Source organism: Indicator indicator, chromosome 25 (genome assembly GCF_027791375.1).
Source record: "Indicator indicator isolate 239-I01 chromosome 25, UM_Iind_1.1, whole genome shotgun sequence".
Classification (NCBI taxonomy): domain Eukaryota; kingdom Metazoa; phylum Chordata; class Aves; order Piciformes; family Indicatoridae; genus Indicator; species Indicator indicator.
In genome coordinates this window covers 2,450,277-2,466,078 of record NC_072034.1, presented here as the reverse complement: position 1 = coordinate 2,466,078, position 15,802 = coordinate 2,450,277, and the positions used below count along the sequence as shown (strand labels likewise).

Here is a 15,802-nt window from a genome sequence, read left to right as displayed (position 1 = left end):
ATCCCTGGAGGTTTTTGCAGCCAGGCTGGATGTGGCTGTGAGCAACCTGCTGTAGTGTGAGGTGTCCCTGCCCATGGCAGGGGGGTTGGAGCTGGCTGAGCCTTGAGCTCCCTTCCAACCCTGACAATTCTGTGATTAGAAGAGGAAAGAGGCTGCACATCAGTGCATGGAGATGGAGACCTTTGCTTGCCTCCTGGCTCATCCTTCTGGCATGCTCTGGCCATCAGGAGGTGGGGACTGGTTAAACACAGTCAAAAGGTGGCTCCCCAGGCTCTGAGTCTCTAGAGAAACTAGTCCCAGACTCAAGTCCAGCTAAGCCAAGCCTCTCCTCTGCCATCAAATGACTCTGAACATCTCTTGGAGCAAGCCCAGAGGAGGCCACAAAGATGATCCAAGGGCTGGAGCACCTCTGCTGTGAGGACAGGCTGAGGGAGCTGGGGGTGTGCAGCCTGGAGAAGACTCTGGGAGGGCCTTAGAGCTGCCTTCCAAAGTGCCTCTGCTCTTGTCAAGCCCCTTTAGGTGGTTTATCGTGCAAGGTGATCACCACCAGCAGAACAAGGTCTCACTGAGTCATGGCCAGTGGCTGCCAGCCCTTCTGAACAAGGTTTTTGGGGTGCCAAAGCCATCCCAGCCCCCCACCTATGGCCAGAGGTGGCCCAGGTCTGGCAGCTGTGTTGGCTGTGAGATGGAAGCAATGAGCTGGAGAGCTCTGGGACACAGCAAGGGCACAGCCCCAGCTGGATGTTATTTCAGGAGAGCTTTCCAACCCCAGAGACAGGAGAGCCTGGGCTGGAGGCATTGTTATTAAAATAAACTCTGCAGCCCAGTGCTGTGCAGGTTCTTCATGCCTGCAGGGTTGTGGGTTTGGGTTTGTGGTTTTTTTTTTTTCCCCTTTCCCTGCATGGTCATTTTGATGGAAAAATATTAAATTCCTGGAAAAGAAGCCTCTCCCTTCCTGCTGGCAGGAGAGGACTCAAGTGGTCTGACCCTGAGGGTGAAGGCATGGGCAAGGCTGGGGTCTTCTTGGAGATTCATAGAGTGGGTTGGGCTGGAAGGGGCCTTAAAAGCTCATCCAGTTCCAAACCCCTGCATCCCCAGCCTCCCAGGGCAACCTGTTGCAGTGTCTCCCCCACCCTCACTGTCCAGATCTGCTTCTCAGTACATGGAGAGGTGTTGCAGATGTGGGAGTGGAGCTCTCCTGGAAGCAGAGGAGGAGGTTTCCATTCAGAGGGTCCAACCTGGAGGAGAAGGAGTGAAAGGTGAAGGTTTTGTTGTGCACAGTGCTGAGTGGTGGCTGATGGTCTGACAAAGAACCCCCTCAGAACATCACTCTTGGCCAGCTGCATCTGGGCACATCTGCTGATCTGAGGCCTTGGACAAGCAAGTCTGGTGGAGAGGTGTCCCTGCCCATGCCAGGGGGTTGGAAGAGATGACCTCTGAGGTCCCTTCCAAGCTGAGCCATTCTGGGATTCTGTTGTGTCCCTGCCCAGGGCAGGGGGTTGGGATTAGATGATCTTTAAGGTCCCTTCCAACCCCCAACCCATTCTGTGGCTCAACACTGTGCCCACATCTTCCCTGGGGGAAGCTCATTGAGCATGAGCTCAGCCTCAGGCCCATCTCCTGGACCTCAGGAAGCAGACCAACCATTTTCTTCATGTCTGGGAGGATGCAGGCACTACTCTCCCCCCAGGAAGCAGCAGCCAAGGATGGGAGGGTTTCTTTTCCCCTGCTGCAGCATGGGCAGGGTGTCAGTGAGTGCCCATCCCACCACTGCTGGCCAGCCAAAGCAAGCAGCACAGCTGGGAGGAGCCCAGGGAGGACTATTCAAGACAAGCTGGAGCTGCTTTCCCTGCTGGGTCACCAGTAGGTCCAGGTCCTTTGTTCTGTCCAATAAAATCAAACAGAGCAGGATTAGGGGGAAAAAAGAAAGAAAGAAAAAGAAAGAAGTGACTCTTCTCTAAAATATCAAACCTCAGGGATTTCTCTGGTGTGCTTCTGAAGGTTCCCTTTCTTTGGTGGCTCCTGGGTTCCTTCACATCTCCTCTGGATTTCCTGTGGTAGTTCATGAAAGGATTTAAACCCCAGAAGCTCAGAGGTCTTTAAAAAGGAGCAAAGCAAGAGGAGAGCTGTCCCTTAGCCACAGAGTATGAGCCCACCAGCTGTCCTGCACTCTTGTGAGGAGCAGCTGAGGGACCTGGAGAGGAGGAGGCTGAGGGGAGACCTCATTGCACTCTCCAGCTCCCTGAGAGGAGGTTGGTACCAGGTGGGGATTGGTCTCTGCTCCCTAGTCTCAGGTGATTGAATGAAAGGAACTGGCCTGAAATGGTGCCAGGAGGGGAGGAACAATTTTTTTGCTGCAAGAGTGGTCAGGGATTGGCAGAGGCTGCCCAGGGAGGTGATGGAGTCCCCATCCCTGGAAGGGCTCCAGAAACCTGTGGCCTTGGCACTTGGGGCCAGGGTTTGGTGGTCATGGTGGGGTTGGGTTGCTGGTTGGACTGGGTGATCTTGGAGGGCTTTCCCACCAAAACAATTCTGTGATTCTCTGAAATATTTTTGGTCAAGGTGGAGCTCTCTGATCATCTTTAACTCATGACCTGCTGTGCCAAGTACCTCTGTGAAAAGCCACTGGGGTAGTTGTGAGGCTTGGCTTTGGACACAGGCTGCTTGGTCTGCTTCAAGTTCTCCTATGCTTCCTCCATCCCTTTGCTCTCAGAGCTTCCAGAGCTGCCCCCCTTACCTGTTCTCCCTGCAGGAGCAGCTCCTTCATCCTTTAAGGAGCATTTTTGCCCTACTCTATGCCTTCTTGTGGCAGTTTCTGTTGGCCAGAAGATATCCTAGAAGGAGCTGCTGCTTGTTGGTGCGCCTCAACCCCCAGGCTAGAGCCTTTGGCTGTTCTGGAGGTGTTTGGGCTCCTGAGACTGAAGGTTGTTTGTCTTCCTTCCCAGAAAGGTGCTGGTTACCATCTGGACCTGTTCTGGGTGGCCATTCTGATGATTGTTTGCTCCTTCATGGGCCTGCCCTGGTACGTGGCTGCCACTGTCATCTCCATCGCTCACATTGACAGCTTGAAGATGGAGACAGAGACCTCAGCCCCTGGGGAGCAGCCCAAGTTTTTGGGAGTCAGGTATGAACCACCAGAAAAGACCTCAACTGCCAGGGGTGCCCAGGGAGGTGGTGGAGTCCCCATCTCTGGAGGTGTTGAAGGACTGCGTGGCCATGGTGCTTGGGGCTGTGGTTTGATGGCCATGGTGGGGGTGGGGTTGGGCTGCTGCTTGGACTGGATGAGCTTAAAGGTCCCTTCCAAACTGAAACATTCCAAACCCACCTGGATGTGCTCTTGGGTGACCTTTGAGAGAGTCCAAGGGAGGGCTCCAAGGATGCTGAAGGGACTGGAGCACTGCCTGGTGAGGAGAGGCTGAGAGCCCTGGGGGTGGTGAGTCTGGAGAGGAGAAGACTGAGAGGGGATTTGATCAATGGTTATCAATATCTGAGGGCTGGGGGTCAAGAGGCAGGGGACAGGCTCTGCTCACTTGCACCCTGTGACAGGACAAGGGGCAATGGATAGAAACTACAGCTCAGGATAGAAACTGCCTCAACATGAGGAGGAACTTCTTCACTGGGAGGGTCCCAGAGCACTGGAACAGGCTGCCCAGAGGGGTTGTGGAGTCTCCTTCTCTGGAGACTTTCCAGCAGCCCCTCTGGATGCATTCCTGTGTGACCTGTGCTGGATCTTCTGGTCCTGCTCTGGCAGGGGGCTTGGTCTGGAGGATCTCCAGAGGTCCCTTCCAACTCCTAACATCCTCTGAGCCTGGGATTCTCTAGGTGACCCTGCCTTGGAAGCAAGGTTGAACTGGATGACCTCCAGAGGTCCCTTCCCACCCCTGCCACTACAGAGGAAACTTCCCACCAGAGCTTAGAGCAGTCCTGGGTGCTTTGAGCACTCATGTTGAGGTCTCCTCCAAACCCACAAAGCTTGACAGGGATCCCCCTCCAAACCACAAAGCTTGACAGGGATCCCCCTCCAAACCACAAAGCTTGACGGGGATCCCCCTCCAAACCCACAAAGCTTGACAGGGATCCCCCTCCAAACCACAAAGCTTGACGGGGATCCCCCTCCAAACCCACAAGGCTTGACAGGGATCCCCCTCCAAACCCACAAAGCTTTACAGAGCAAGCTCTGGTGGCCATGGGACACCACAAAGTTCTCCTGGAGAATTTCCTGCTGCTCTCTCTTCATATTTATGAGATTGAGCAGCACAGATCTTTGGTAATTCCTTGGACAAACCTTCCCCCCTGTAGCAGCTCCTCAGAAGTTTATTTAGCCAGGTCAGAGAGGGTTTCCCAGGGCTGGAGGAGATAATTTACTGCAGCTTGCTGTATCCATGGAAATTGGGGATTTGTCAGCAAACAGAGTGGGGGAAAATGAAACCTGTCAGGCCTGGAGCAATCATCTTGACTCAACCAAGCCATTTGGAGTTTGGTTGCCTTAATTAAGTGCTGTGAAGTGCCTTCAGTGGGGGCCATCAGGGCCACTTGTTTAGGTGATGAAGTGGAAGTGGAATGAGCTGACTTGCAGTGCTCTGAAGGATGCCTGGCAGAAGGGTTTGGGGGTGTTGGGGAGCAGCTGTGGGTGCTGGGGACACCCCATGGACCATTTATCCTCGCTGCTGAGGGACTGTGAGGGGCACTCAGGATGCACAAGTGACCTGAAGAGTGGGGAGCTGGTGAGCCATGGCCTGTTGGCATGCTGTAAACCCTGCCCTGCAGCCAGCTGGGGGGGCTGGGGAAGGCTGCACACAGTCACTTTGGTTGGAAGAGACCTCTGAGAGCATCCAGCCCATTTCAGGTCACCTCTCAACCCTGGCCCTCAGCACCACCTCTAGAAGCAGAGAATTGTTTGGCTCGGAGAAGCCCTCTAAGGTCACTGAGTCCAACCATCCACCCAACACCACCATGGCCACTAAGCCATGTCCCAAAGTGTCCTCTCCCCAGCTTGGAAACCCCTCCAGGGATGAAGACTCCACTGGCCAACCCTTTTGGGGAAGAAATTATTCCTCACATCCAACCTAACCCTCCCCTGGGGCAACTTGAGGCCCCTCCTTTCACCATGGGAGATGAAACCAACCCCCACCTTGCTCCAACCTCCTCTCAGGGAGTTGTAGAGAGCCAGAAGGTGTCCCCTGAGGAAAAACCCCAAAGCTGCTTCTGATGTTGAAGGTGTAAGCACTGCTCCTCACTCTGCTGAGCCACAAGGGGCAAACCTAGAGCAGCAAACCCAAGCTGGGCTGGTGTTTGAAGTGGGAGGTTGTTTGAGGCTTCCTCCAGACACCTGCTGGCTTGGTGCTGTTGGTGTGAGAGCTGAAGCCACCCTGCTTCCCCCACTGATGTTGTTGCAGGGAGCAAAGAGTCACTGGGATCATCGTTTTCATCCTGACTGGTGTGTCTGTCTTCATGGCTCCCATCCTGAAGGTAAGGACAACATCATCCTCATCACCATCACCTTCTCTGCTTCCTCCTGCTCTCAGCCAAAGCAGGGCCACAGCAGCTGCTTTGCTGCTGCTGGAAGAGCTCAGCACTGAAGTGTGGCAAAAGGAGGTGAGGAGAATTTCTTGCTGCAGCCTCCACCATGCTCTGAGAGCTTCAGTGCAAACCTCCTGGGAGCTAAAAATGGCCTTGTCCTGGTGTGCCAGATGGTGACAGTGGCAGAGCTTGGGAGCTGGTGGTCTAGGGGGGGCTGAGTTTTTGTTGGGGTTTTTTTTTCACTTCAAGATTTTCCTGCCATGTTTGCCTGAAGTTGCCTTTTATTTTGCACTCTTCTCTTTCTGCTGTGCCTGGGTGTCATGGACAGTTGTGCATAAGGCTTGAGAGCTGCTTCTCTCTCTTCTGTCCTTCTGCTGTGCCCAGTTGTGCCCATGGACAGTTGTGGATACAGCTTGAGAGCTTCTCTCTCTTCTGTCCTTCTGCTGTGCCTGTGTTTCATGGACAGTTGTGGATAAGGCTTGAGAGCTTTTTCTCTCTTTTCTGTTCTTCTGCTGTGTCCGTGTTTCATGGACAAGACACTGAGCATAAGGCTTGAGAGTTGCTTCTCTCTCCTGTTCTGCTGTGCTTGTGTTTCATGGACAGTTGTGGCTACAGCTTGACAGCTTCTCTCTCTTCTATTCTTCTGCTGTGTCCATGTTTCATGTTCCATGGCTGCATGCCAACAAGCTGCAGGTCTTGGACAATCCCTCCTTACCTAGAAGAAGTGGTGGATCAGCAGCACATCTGCCCAGAGCTTTGGCTAAACTCAGGGGCAAACTAATTCAGGAGATGAAGAAATCAGCTTGATTTGTGCTGCTGCCTCCAGAAGCACGTTGTCCATGCTGCTGAGCTGGGCCTGGCTCCTGGGTGAGAAGGGCTGTGCTGGTTTAGGAGTGGAAATGTGCCCTGGGGACATGGACCACTTGCACCAGCTGCAGGTCCTGCTCCTTGCCACCAGTTCTGGGTGTTCTCTCCTGCTCCCAGTGGCACCAAATGAAGAGCCCCAGGTGTGTGTGAGATGTGTGCATGCTCAGGTGAATGCAAGAGACGTTTACACCTCTGCATCTTCACCTTTTCACCTGCACCTTCCCCCCAGCACCTCTCCTGCCTGGCCAACCACCTTGCCTTCAGCCACCAGCAGGCTCTCAAGCTGTATCCATTGCCCTTCTCTGGATGTGCTCTGACAGATGGGAGCCTGGCAGTGAGCTGCAGAGGATGGGAAGGTGGCTTCCCAAAGTCCCTGTGTGCCTGCCCTGGCTTTCTGGGGCTGTTTTCACAGCTAGGAAACGTTTGTGCCTGGGTAACAGTTTCCTGCCCTGCACCACCAGGGCATTTCCGTGCCCTTCGCTCCCTGCCCGCTGGGACTCATCCTGTTTGGTGGTTGGTGTGACCTTTCCCTGCCAGCTCTCTCTTCCTCTGTCCCACTGGGCTCTATTATTTGCCCTGCAGTGTTGCTTCATTCATCAGCCAGTCCCTGGGCTGTGCTCCCCCCAGTGTGGGGAAGATGCTGGTGGGAGGACGCCTGAGGATAAGCCGGCACGCTCCCGGCCCACGTGCCAGCCAGGGCCTGGCAGCCTTTCAGGACCTTTCACAAACTCTGGTGGCAAGGTCTCCTGCTCCAGAGAGCTGCTCTGCTAATGCAGGGCAGAGCAGCAAAGCCTCCTCCTGCCAGCAGCAGCCTCAGCACTGACAAACCCAAGTGCAACAAGCAGGCGATCTGCAGAGTCATCTCCTCCTGCTCTGGGGGGGCTTGGGGTGGTGGTGCTGGGCTGGGCTGGCACTGATGCTCCTGCTCACTTAGGGCAGATCTCCCCTCAAGTGTCCTCAGCCCCCTGAGGACAATGAGAGGCACTTTCCTATCAATGCATAGACTCGTGGGCACCTTTGACATCATCCAGTCCAACCTTTAGCCCAGCACTGCCAGCTCACCACTGAGCCATGGCCCTCAGCACCACATCTACAGGGCTTGGAGAGCCCTCCAGGGATGGGGACTTCACCACTGCCCTGGACAGTGTCCTCATGTCCAACCTAAACCTCCCCTGGGGCAACTTGAGGCCATTTCCTCTTCTCCTGTCACTTGTTCCTTGGGAGAAGAGCCCAACCCCACCTCACTGCAACCTCCTCTCAGTGACTTGTAGAGAGCAGTGAGGTCTCCCCTCGGCCTCCTCTTCTCCAGGCTGAACACCCCCAGTTCCCTTAGCTGCTCCTCACCAGCCCTGCTCTCCAGAATCTTCAGAGCTTTGTTGCCCTTCTCTAGACACTTTCCAGCCCCTCAGTGTCCCTCTTGGAGTGAGGGCCCCAAAACTAACCCCAGGACTCAGGATGTGGCCTCACCAGTGCCCAGCACAGGGGCACAATCACTTCCCTACCCCTGCTGGCCACACCATTGCAGCTCCAGGCCAGGCTGCTGGTGGCTTTCTTGGCCACCTGGGCACACTGCTGGCTTATCTTCAACCACTGCCAGCCACCACCCCCAGGTTTTTTTCTGCCATGCAACTTCTCAGCCACTCTGCTCCAAGCCTGGAGCATCCCTGGGGTTGGTGTGGCCCAAGTGCAGCCAGCTCAAGGAAGCAGGGAAATTCAGTGGAAGGAGAAGCTGGAAATCCAGGAGCTGACAGGAGAGGGAAGGGAGGAACGTAGGCAGGGCAGCTTTGGCCACGGGTGGCACACGGCTTTGGTGCCCCTGTGCCCCAGGTGAGAGCCACGGAGTGGGGCTCCAGGCCTCCAGGGCTAGGAAGGATGAATGCTGTGGTGGGAAGGTGGTCAAACACTGAGTCCCCACCGCAGGGTTCGCAGGTTGGAGGCAAAGGCTGCTCCAGCAGCAGGTCGGTGGAGCCTTGGCTGAGCTGCGGCTGCCGTTCAGTGGCAGCCTCCTGGCACTGCACCGAGCTGGCCTTGGGGACAGAGCCCTTTCCATCCTCCTCGCTCCCAACAGCCACACAAAGGCTGTTATTCAGCTCCCGTGGGTGGTCCCTGCCGACTATTCCCGGGCCGGTCACGCCACGCTGGCTGCACGCAGGGGTGAGGAGCATCTCCCCCCCGCCCCGGCCTGGCTGCTCCCCAGGGGATTTTTGCAGTTGGGGCAGAGCTTTGTGCTGCAGGGTGGGGGGACAGATGCTGCTGGGAAGCGTGGGGGCTGTGGCCATGCACCTCCTTCCCTTCTGAAGGGAGGTGTCCCCAGGGGCAGGCGCAGTGGTGGAGGAAGGGGTGGCAGCGAACGCTGAAGGTGGCAGAAGTTGGGGTGGGAAAGGAGAGGTCCTGGCAGTGCAGAAAGCAACTGGTGGTCCTCTCCTTGTGAGAAGCTGTGGGTTGGGGTGAGCCAAAGCAGGGGGAGGTCAGGATGTGGTTGGCATCACCCAGGTGGGATGCAGGACCGGGCCCAGCTTGCTGAGCTGGAGGTACCCCAGGATCATGCTGCCTCCTCTTCCTCTCTGCCCTCTGCTTTCAGTCTGGCCACAAACCAAGAGGTGCAAAGCACTCTGGAGCTTAGCTGGGACATCTTTACCCCACCTCTTCCTTCATCTGCTGTCTGACTGGCCCTGGCTGGCTTCCTGCCATGTGGCTCCTGGAGAGATGTCCAAGTCCCAGGTGCAGTGAGGGAGCCCAGGGCTCGTTTGGTCCCTGCCCTGCTGGGCACCAGCGTGAGGGCACAAACGTTCTTGCAGCCCTCAAAGCCCAGCAGAAGGCTTTCTTGCTTGCTTTGTGGCTCCACTCAGAGATGCAATCTGAGTCTCCCAGGACACCAGGGGTGGTGCCAGCACAATGGGGTGTGGGCAGGTTCCTCACTGAGTTTCTCCTGCTCTTCCTCCTGCAGTTCATTCCCATGCCGGTGCTCTACGGCGTCTTCCTCTACATGGGAGTCGCTTCCCTCAACGGGGTGCAGGTGAGTCCCCTCTGGGTCTTCTCCACAGGCTGCAAACCATTAACCAGCACTGGGTTTCCTTCACAACCCACCCTCCCAACTCCCCTCCCCCCTTTCCCTTCAAATCACAGAATGGTTTTGGTAGGAAAAGACCTTTAAGGTCATCCAGTCCAAGCACTGCCAGCTCACCACCAAACCATGGCCCTCAGCACCACATCTACAGAGCTCTGAAACCCCTCCAGGGATGGGGACTCCACCACTGCCCTGGGCCAGGGCTTGACAACCTTTGGCCTGAAGAAATAGTTCCTCATGTCCAACTTAAACCTCCCCTGGGGCAACTTGAGACCATTTCCTCTTCTCCTATCTCTTGTTCCTTGGGAGAGAGCAACCTCCTTGCAGGGAGCTGCAGAGAGCAATGAGGGCTCCCTTCAGCTTCCTCTTCTCCACACCAAACACCCCCAGCTCCCTCAGCTGTTCCTCCCCAGCCCTGTTCTCCAGCCCCTTCCCCAGCTTGGTTGCCCTTCTCTGAACACTCTCCAGCCCCTCAATGTCTTTGTTGGAGTGAGTGCCCCAAAAGTGCCCCCAGTATTCAAAGTGTGGCCTCACCCATGCCCAGCACTTCCCTACCCCTGCTGGTCACACCAGGCTGCTGGTGGCCTTCTTGGCCACCTGGGCACACCCTGGTTCATCTTCAGCTGCTGTCAACCACCTTGCCCAGGTCCTTTTCCACAGGGCAGTTTCCAGCCACTCTGCCCCAAGCCTGGAGCATTGCCTGGGGTTCTTGTGACCTCTTCTCCTTCCCCACCTCCTTTGCTTCCTCAAGAAGCCCCAGGAGGGGTGGCCATTGTTTACAAACATTGCCTCAGGCTGGCTGTTCCCAGAGGGAGACCAAAGGGCAGTGATCTGCTCAGCAGGCCAGCAGCCAGGGCTGGGTCCTGCAAGCAATGGGGGAGAGCTTTGGGTTGTGCCAGGGTCCACCTTCCCCCACCCAGCTCAGCACCACGAAGGCTTGCAGAGTCCCCAGGCTTGCTGCTGGGGTGGCTTGGGGCAGCTGTCACAGAGGGAAGGAAAAGAAGGGGAGGGGACTGGGGGCAGCAGGATCACTGCACCAGGCTGAGGAGCAGGAACATTGCTGCTTGCCAGGGAGGGGGAGCCAAGGCCCTTGGCTGGGAGGCTGAGGAGCCCTTATGTAAGGAAGCCTTTCTCCCAGCACAGAGCCTCTGGCTGGCCCCAGGAAGCTGGGATTGTGCTTTCTGGCACCCCTTTAATTGTGGCCTTTCTTCAGTTGTGCTCTGATGGGCAGAGACTGCCTGGCCCTGAGCACCATGAGAACTTCCTCAGCTGTTCTTTCAAACCTCCCCAGCTTGCATTCACTTGGGGTGGGTTCAGCCTGCTCTCAGCAGCAGGCAGCAAGCCCATGTTTGCCTGGGGGACAAGGAGGGGATTGTCCTCTTCACCCCAGGGGTTGGTTCTTCCTGGAGGGGATTTCCCCTCCTTCCCAGCCCAGGTTTGCTGGGGCAGTGGGCAGCTTATTTTCCTCAGAGCAAGGATGTTTTTCCACTAAAAAACCCCCAAACCCTCAATTTTGGGTAAACTCCAAGGCCATCCAGGCCAGCACAAGGGGTGCTGGTAGAAAAGCTGCCTGCCTGTTGTCCCCACCCCTCAGCTGGGGACTTTTCTGTTCTCTGGTAATGTGCTGTCTGCCCTCACCTCTGGTGAATTCTGCATCCAATTAATTTGGGGGGTGGAGGGAAGCCTTTGAAGCCTTTTTTTTTTTTTGTAAGTGCTGAATGTCTTCCCTTGGCAGGAACAGGGCAGGGGAGGGTGGCAGAAGTGCCCCAGGGTTTGATGCTGACCACAGCTTGAGCACTCCTCTTGCTGTCTCTGGTTTGTGGGTGAGGGACTCAGAGATCTCAAAGGTCTCTCCCAACCTCAACAGTTCTGGGGCTCAAGGATTCCAATGAAGTGATCCCTTTGAGAGGAAGTTGAAGTGATCCCTTTGAGAGGAAGTTGAAGTGATCCCTTTGAGAGGAAGGTGAAGTGATCCCTTTGAGAGGAAGTTGAAGTGATCCCTTTGAGAGGAAGTTGAAGTGATCCCTTTGAGAGGAAGGTGAAGTGATCCCTTTGAGAGGAAGGTGAAGTGATCCCTTTGAGAGGAAGGTTGAAGTGATCCCTTTGAGAGGAAGGTGAAGTGATCCCTTTGAGAGGAAGGTGAAGTGATCCCTTTGAGAGGAAGGTGAAGTGATCCCTTTGAGAGGAAGGTGAAGTGATCCCTTTGAGAGGAAGGTGAAGTGATCCCTTTGAGAGGAAGGTGAAGTGATCCCTTTGAGAGGAAGGTGAAGTGATCCCTTTGAGAGGAAGTTGAAGTGATCCCTTTGAGAGGAAACTGCTTTGCTTCAAAGCCTGATGTGCTGTGGCACCCAGGATCCCCTCAGTGTCGGCACACTGATCCCAGGATCCCCTCAGTGTCGGCACACTGATCCCAGGATCCCCTCAGTGTTTGGCACACTGAGGCAAATGGATCTAAACACAGCACTCCCTCAGCATGAGCAGGAACTTCTTCACTGTGAGGCTCACAGAGTACTGGAGCAGGCTGCTCAGAGGGGTTGTGGAGTCTCCTTCTCTGGAGACTTTCCAGCCCCATCTGGATGTGTTCCTGTGTGACCTGTGCTGGGTTCTGCTCTGGCAGAGGGGTTGGGCTGGATGATCTCTGGAGGTCCCTTCCAACCCCTAGCATCCTGTGGTGCTGTGACAAGCAGAGGAGCTGGGCTGGCTTTCCTACTGGCTTGCTTTCATGGGAGGAAACCAAGCTGATCCAAGACCTCATTCCATGGTGCAGCAACATTGGTGGGGTTGTTTTGTCTCTGGTTTACCTGCCTGGGGCCTCATTTCTCTTTCTTGCCCAGTTCATGGACCGCCTGAAGCTGCTCCTGATGCCCCTGAAGCACCAGCCTGACTTCATCTACCTGCGCCACGTCCCGCTGCGCAGGGTCCATCTCTTCACCTTCCTGCAGGTGGTGTGCCTGGCCCTCCTCTGGATCCTCAAGTCCACCGTGGCTGCTATCATATTCCCTGTCATGGTAGGGGATCTTCTCCTTCACCTCTCCCCTTTCTCAGCCTCCTCCATTCCACCTGTGGTCCTAGGCTCCCAGAAATGACCACACCTGCGATGCTGTGTCCAGTGTTGGGCTCCCCAGGTCAGGAAAGACAGAGACCCCCTGGAAAGAGTCCAAGGGAGAGCCAGGAGGGTGGTTAGGGGAGTTGAGCATCTTCCCTGTGAAGAGAGGCTGAGAGCCCTGGGGCTGTTTAGTGTGGAGAGGAGAAGGCTGAGAGGGATCTGATCAATGTCTATCAATAGCTGAGGGGTGGGGGGCAAGGGGAGGGGGCCAGGCTCTTTTGAGTGCTGCACAGTGATAAGCCAAGGAACACCAGGTTCAAGCTTGAACAGAGAAGGTTCCACCTCAACATGAGGAGAGACTTCTTTGCAGTGATGGTGACAGAGCCCTGGAGCAGGCTGCCCAGTGGGGTTGTGGAGTCTCCTTCTCTGGAGACTTTCCAACCCCACCTGGATGTGTTCCTGTGCAGACTGCCCTGGGTGCTCCTGCTCTGGCAGGGGGGTTGGACTGGGTTGAGGTCCCTTCCAACCTCTAATGTACTGTGAACGGGGGCAAACCAAGCTGTCCATGCCCAGCCAGCAGCTCAGGGCTCTGTGCCACTGCTGTAGGGCTGCATGGGTTCAGCCTTGCCATGGCTGCCTTCACATAAATCCTCTGGAGGGAAACCAGCCTGGCAAGTTAATTTTTTTCCCAGCAAGGTGTAGTTTGCTTTGACCCTTCCTGGCTGCCAAGGTTAGGTTCAGCCTGGTTTCTTCTTGAGCTGCATGAACTAATGAGAGGGGCAGGGTCCTTTATTTTTTTTTTTTTCAGTCCACACAGAAAATGTCTCCCTGGCTTTTAGATAACGCAAAAGTGACAAAGCCAAGAGTGAGGCTCAGTTCTATGAGGTGTTCCAAGGGGAGGGAAAGGATTAACTTGAGCAAGAGCAAGAAAGAGAGTTCTTTTTCCTTGAACTTGGGTGGAAAGGTAATGGTGTTGATGCTTCTGATTCACATCAGAGGGTGGCATGGGAGTGTGGTGGCATGGAAGTCTGATAATATGGAGCTTGGGTGGCATGGAAGTTTGATGATATGGAAGTTTGGTGGCATGAAGTTTTGATGATAAGGAAGTTTGGTGGCATGTAGGTCTGATGACATCTAAGCTTGATGATAGGTAGGTTTGGTGGCATGGAAGTTTGGTGGCATGGAAGTTTGGTGGCATGGAAGTTTGGTGGCATGGAAGCTTGGTATGTAGGTTTGCTGACAAGGAAGTTTGGTGGCATGAAAATTAGTTTGGTGGCATGGAAGTTTCCTATGTAGGTTTGCTGACAAGGAAGTTTGGTGGCATGGAAGTTTGGTGGCATGGAAGCTTGGTATGTAGGTTTGCTGACAAGGAAGTTTGGTGACATGGAAGTTTGGTATGTAGGTTTGGTGGCGTGGAAGGTTGGTGGCATGGAAGTTTGCTGTGTTGGTTTGCTGACAAGGAAGTTTGGTGGCATGGAACCCCAAGTCTGCAGAAGTTTGGCCTGATGGTGGAAGCTCAGTGCAGGAACAGTCCCAACTTGGACCTGCTGACAAAAGCTCCATGATTTATGCTCATGCCCACTGTGAGGAGGCAGTGATGAGAACACTTTGCCTGTGCCTTGTCCATCCTGACATGAAGCAGTCACAGCTCAGTCTTCAAGGCTGCTAAAGCCATCCCAGGTGTCCACCTTCTTCTCTCTCTGTTCCTTTACAACCAGAATGGAAATGTTGGGGGATTTAGGAAGCAGCATGCAGAGGAATGCTGCCAGTCCAAGCTCAGAGAAGTCCTCCCTCTCTGCCCTTGCAGATCCTGGCCCTGGTAGCAGTCAGAAAAGCCATGGACTACCTCTTCTCCCAGCATGACTTAAGCTTCCTTGATGACGTCATTCCAGAAAAGGACAAGAAGAAGAAAGAGGATGAGAAGAAGAAGAAGAAGAAGAAGGGCAGCATGGACAGTGACAATGATGATGTAAGGAGCTTCCTGCTCTTGGCATTTCTAGCTAAGCTGAGCCTGGGGATGCTCCCTGCTCCTCCCCAGCTCTGGGGCTGGCTGTTTCCCAGCCTCTTTTGGAGCTGAGCAGCTTTTGGGGGGTTGGTTTGGGTTTTGGTGGGGGTTTGGTTTTGTTTTGTTTTGTGGGGGTTGGTTTGTTGGTTTGGTTTGGGTTGGGTTTTATTATGGTTTTGGTGTTTTGTTTTGTTTTGTTTTTTTTTTCTTTTTTTAGTTTGTTGGTTTTGGTTATGGTTTTTGGTTTTGGTTTGCTGCTGCAGCAAATCAGCCCCAACCAAAACCTCTTTTGCACACTGCCTTCCCTTTTGCAGAGGGCAGCAGCCCAGGCTGGGTGGTGCTTGCCTTGCCAAAAGTGAGGTCACCCTTTGCACAAGGTACCTGCTGAGATGTCCTGGGTGCCCTCTGCTAGAGCAGCCTTCATCACCCTGCCCTGCTCAGCCTTCCCTCCTCTGCCTTTCTCCCCCATCCTTGTCTTTTTTTTAGGAGGAGAGTGGTTCTCAGCAAGAGCAGCAGCAGCTCTCTTTCTCCTGACTCTCTCCTGCCTGATGTGTTTGGGCTTTAATGGCTCTTCTGACAAAGCCCCAGGATGAGACCTGTGGTGGCTGCTGCTGGTGACCTCAGGACTTTCAAAGCACCCCTCCCCTTCTGCAGTGTCCTCTTGGCTTGCAGCATGCCCTGGACCAGCACAAGCATCCCTGCTGGTGCCACTGCTAAGGGTGGGGACCTGCGTAGGCCAGCCCCACCTGCCTGAGGCTGCTCTGCCTTCTGCTACACCTGAAAGAAGAAGAATTGTGCTCCTTGTGCCTTTCAGCATTCTCCCCTCCAGCTTTAAACCCAAGTTCTAAACCCAACTTTATCCTGAACCCAGGTTTAAACCCCAAGTTTATACTGAACCCAGGTTTAAACCCCAACTTTATATTGAATCCAGGTTTAAACCCCAAGTTTGTATTGAACCCAGGTTTAAACCCCAAGTTTATACTGAACCCAGGTTTAAACCCCAACTTTATATTGAATCCAGGTTTAAACCCCAAGTTTCTATTGCAGCCAGGTTTGAACCTCAAGTTTATATTGAACCCAGGTTTAAACCCCAAGTTTATGTTTAATCCAGCAGCATCACACCTGAGCCACAGCTCCTGTGTCTCTGGTGGGCTTTGAGCTGTCTCCTCTCTTCTCCAGCTTTTGGTGAATTTCAGGTTCAGGAGTTGACCTCCTGGGTAAGGGAATGGATGCTACAAGTTGATCCTTACCTCTTCTCAGGTCGTTTCTTTTGCAGCACTTTGGCTTTTTCCAGCTT

The 15,802-nt window shown here is 54.5% G+C and overlaps 1 protein-coding gene across 3 annotated transcripts in view; it reads left to right on the top strand.

The window, feature by feature from the left end:
- The window catches only part of SLC4A4 (solute carrier family 4 member 4), a 121,069-nt gene that overhangs the window by 99,747 nt on the left and 5,520 nt on the right, over nucleotides 1-15,802 (top strand). For all 3 annotated transcript variants that reach the window (XM_054392253.1, XM_054392255.1, XM_054392254.1), the window contains 5 exons: nucleotides 2,946-3,124; nucleotides 5,397-5,469; nucleotides 9,335-9,403; nucleotides 12,289-12,462; nucleotides 14,308-14,469. In XM_054392253.1, the coding sequence (XP_054248228.1) occupies nucleotides 2,946-3,124; nucleotides 5,397-5,469; nucleotides 9,335-9,403; nucleotides 12,289-12,462; nucleotides 14,308-14,469 (657 nt within the window). The remainder of the gene's footprint in view (nucleotides 1-2,945; nucleotides 3,125-5,396; nucleotides 5,470-9,334; nucleotides 9,404-12,288; nucleotides 12,463-14,307; nucleotides 14,470-15,802) is intronic.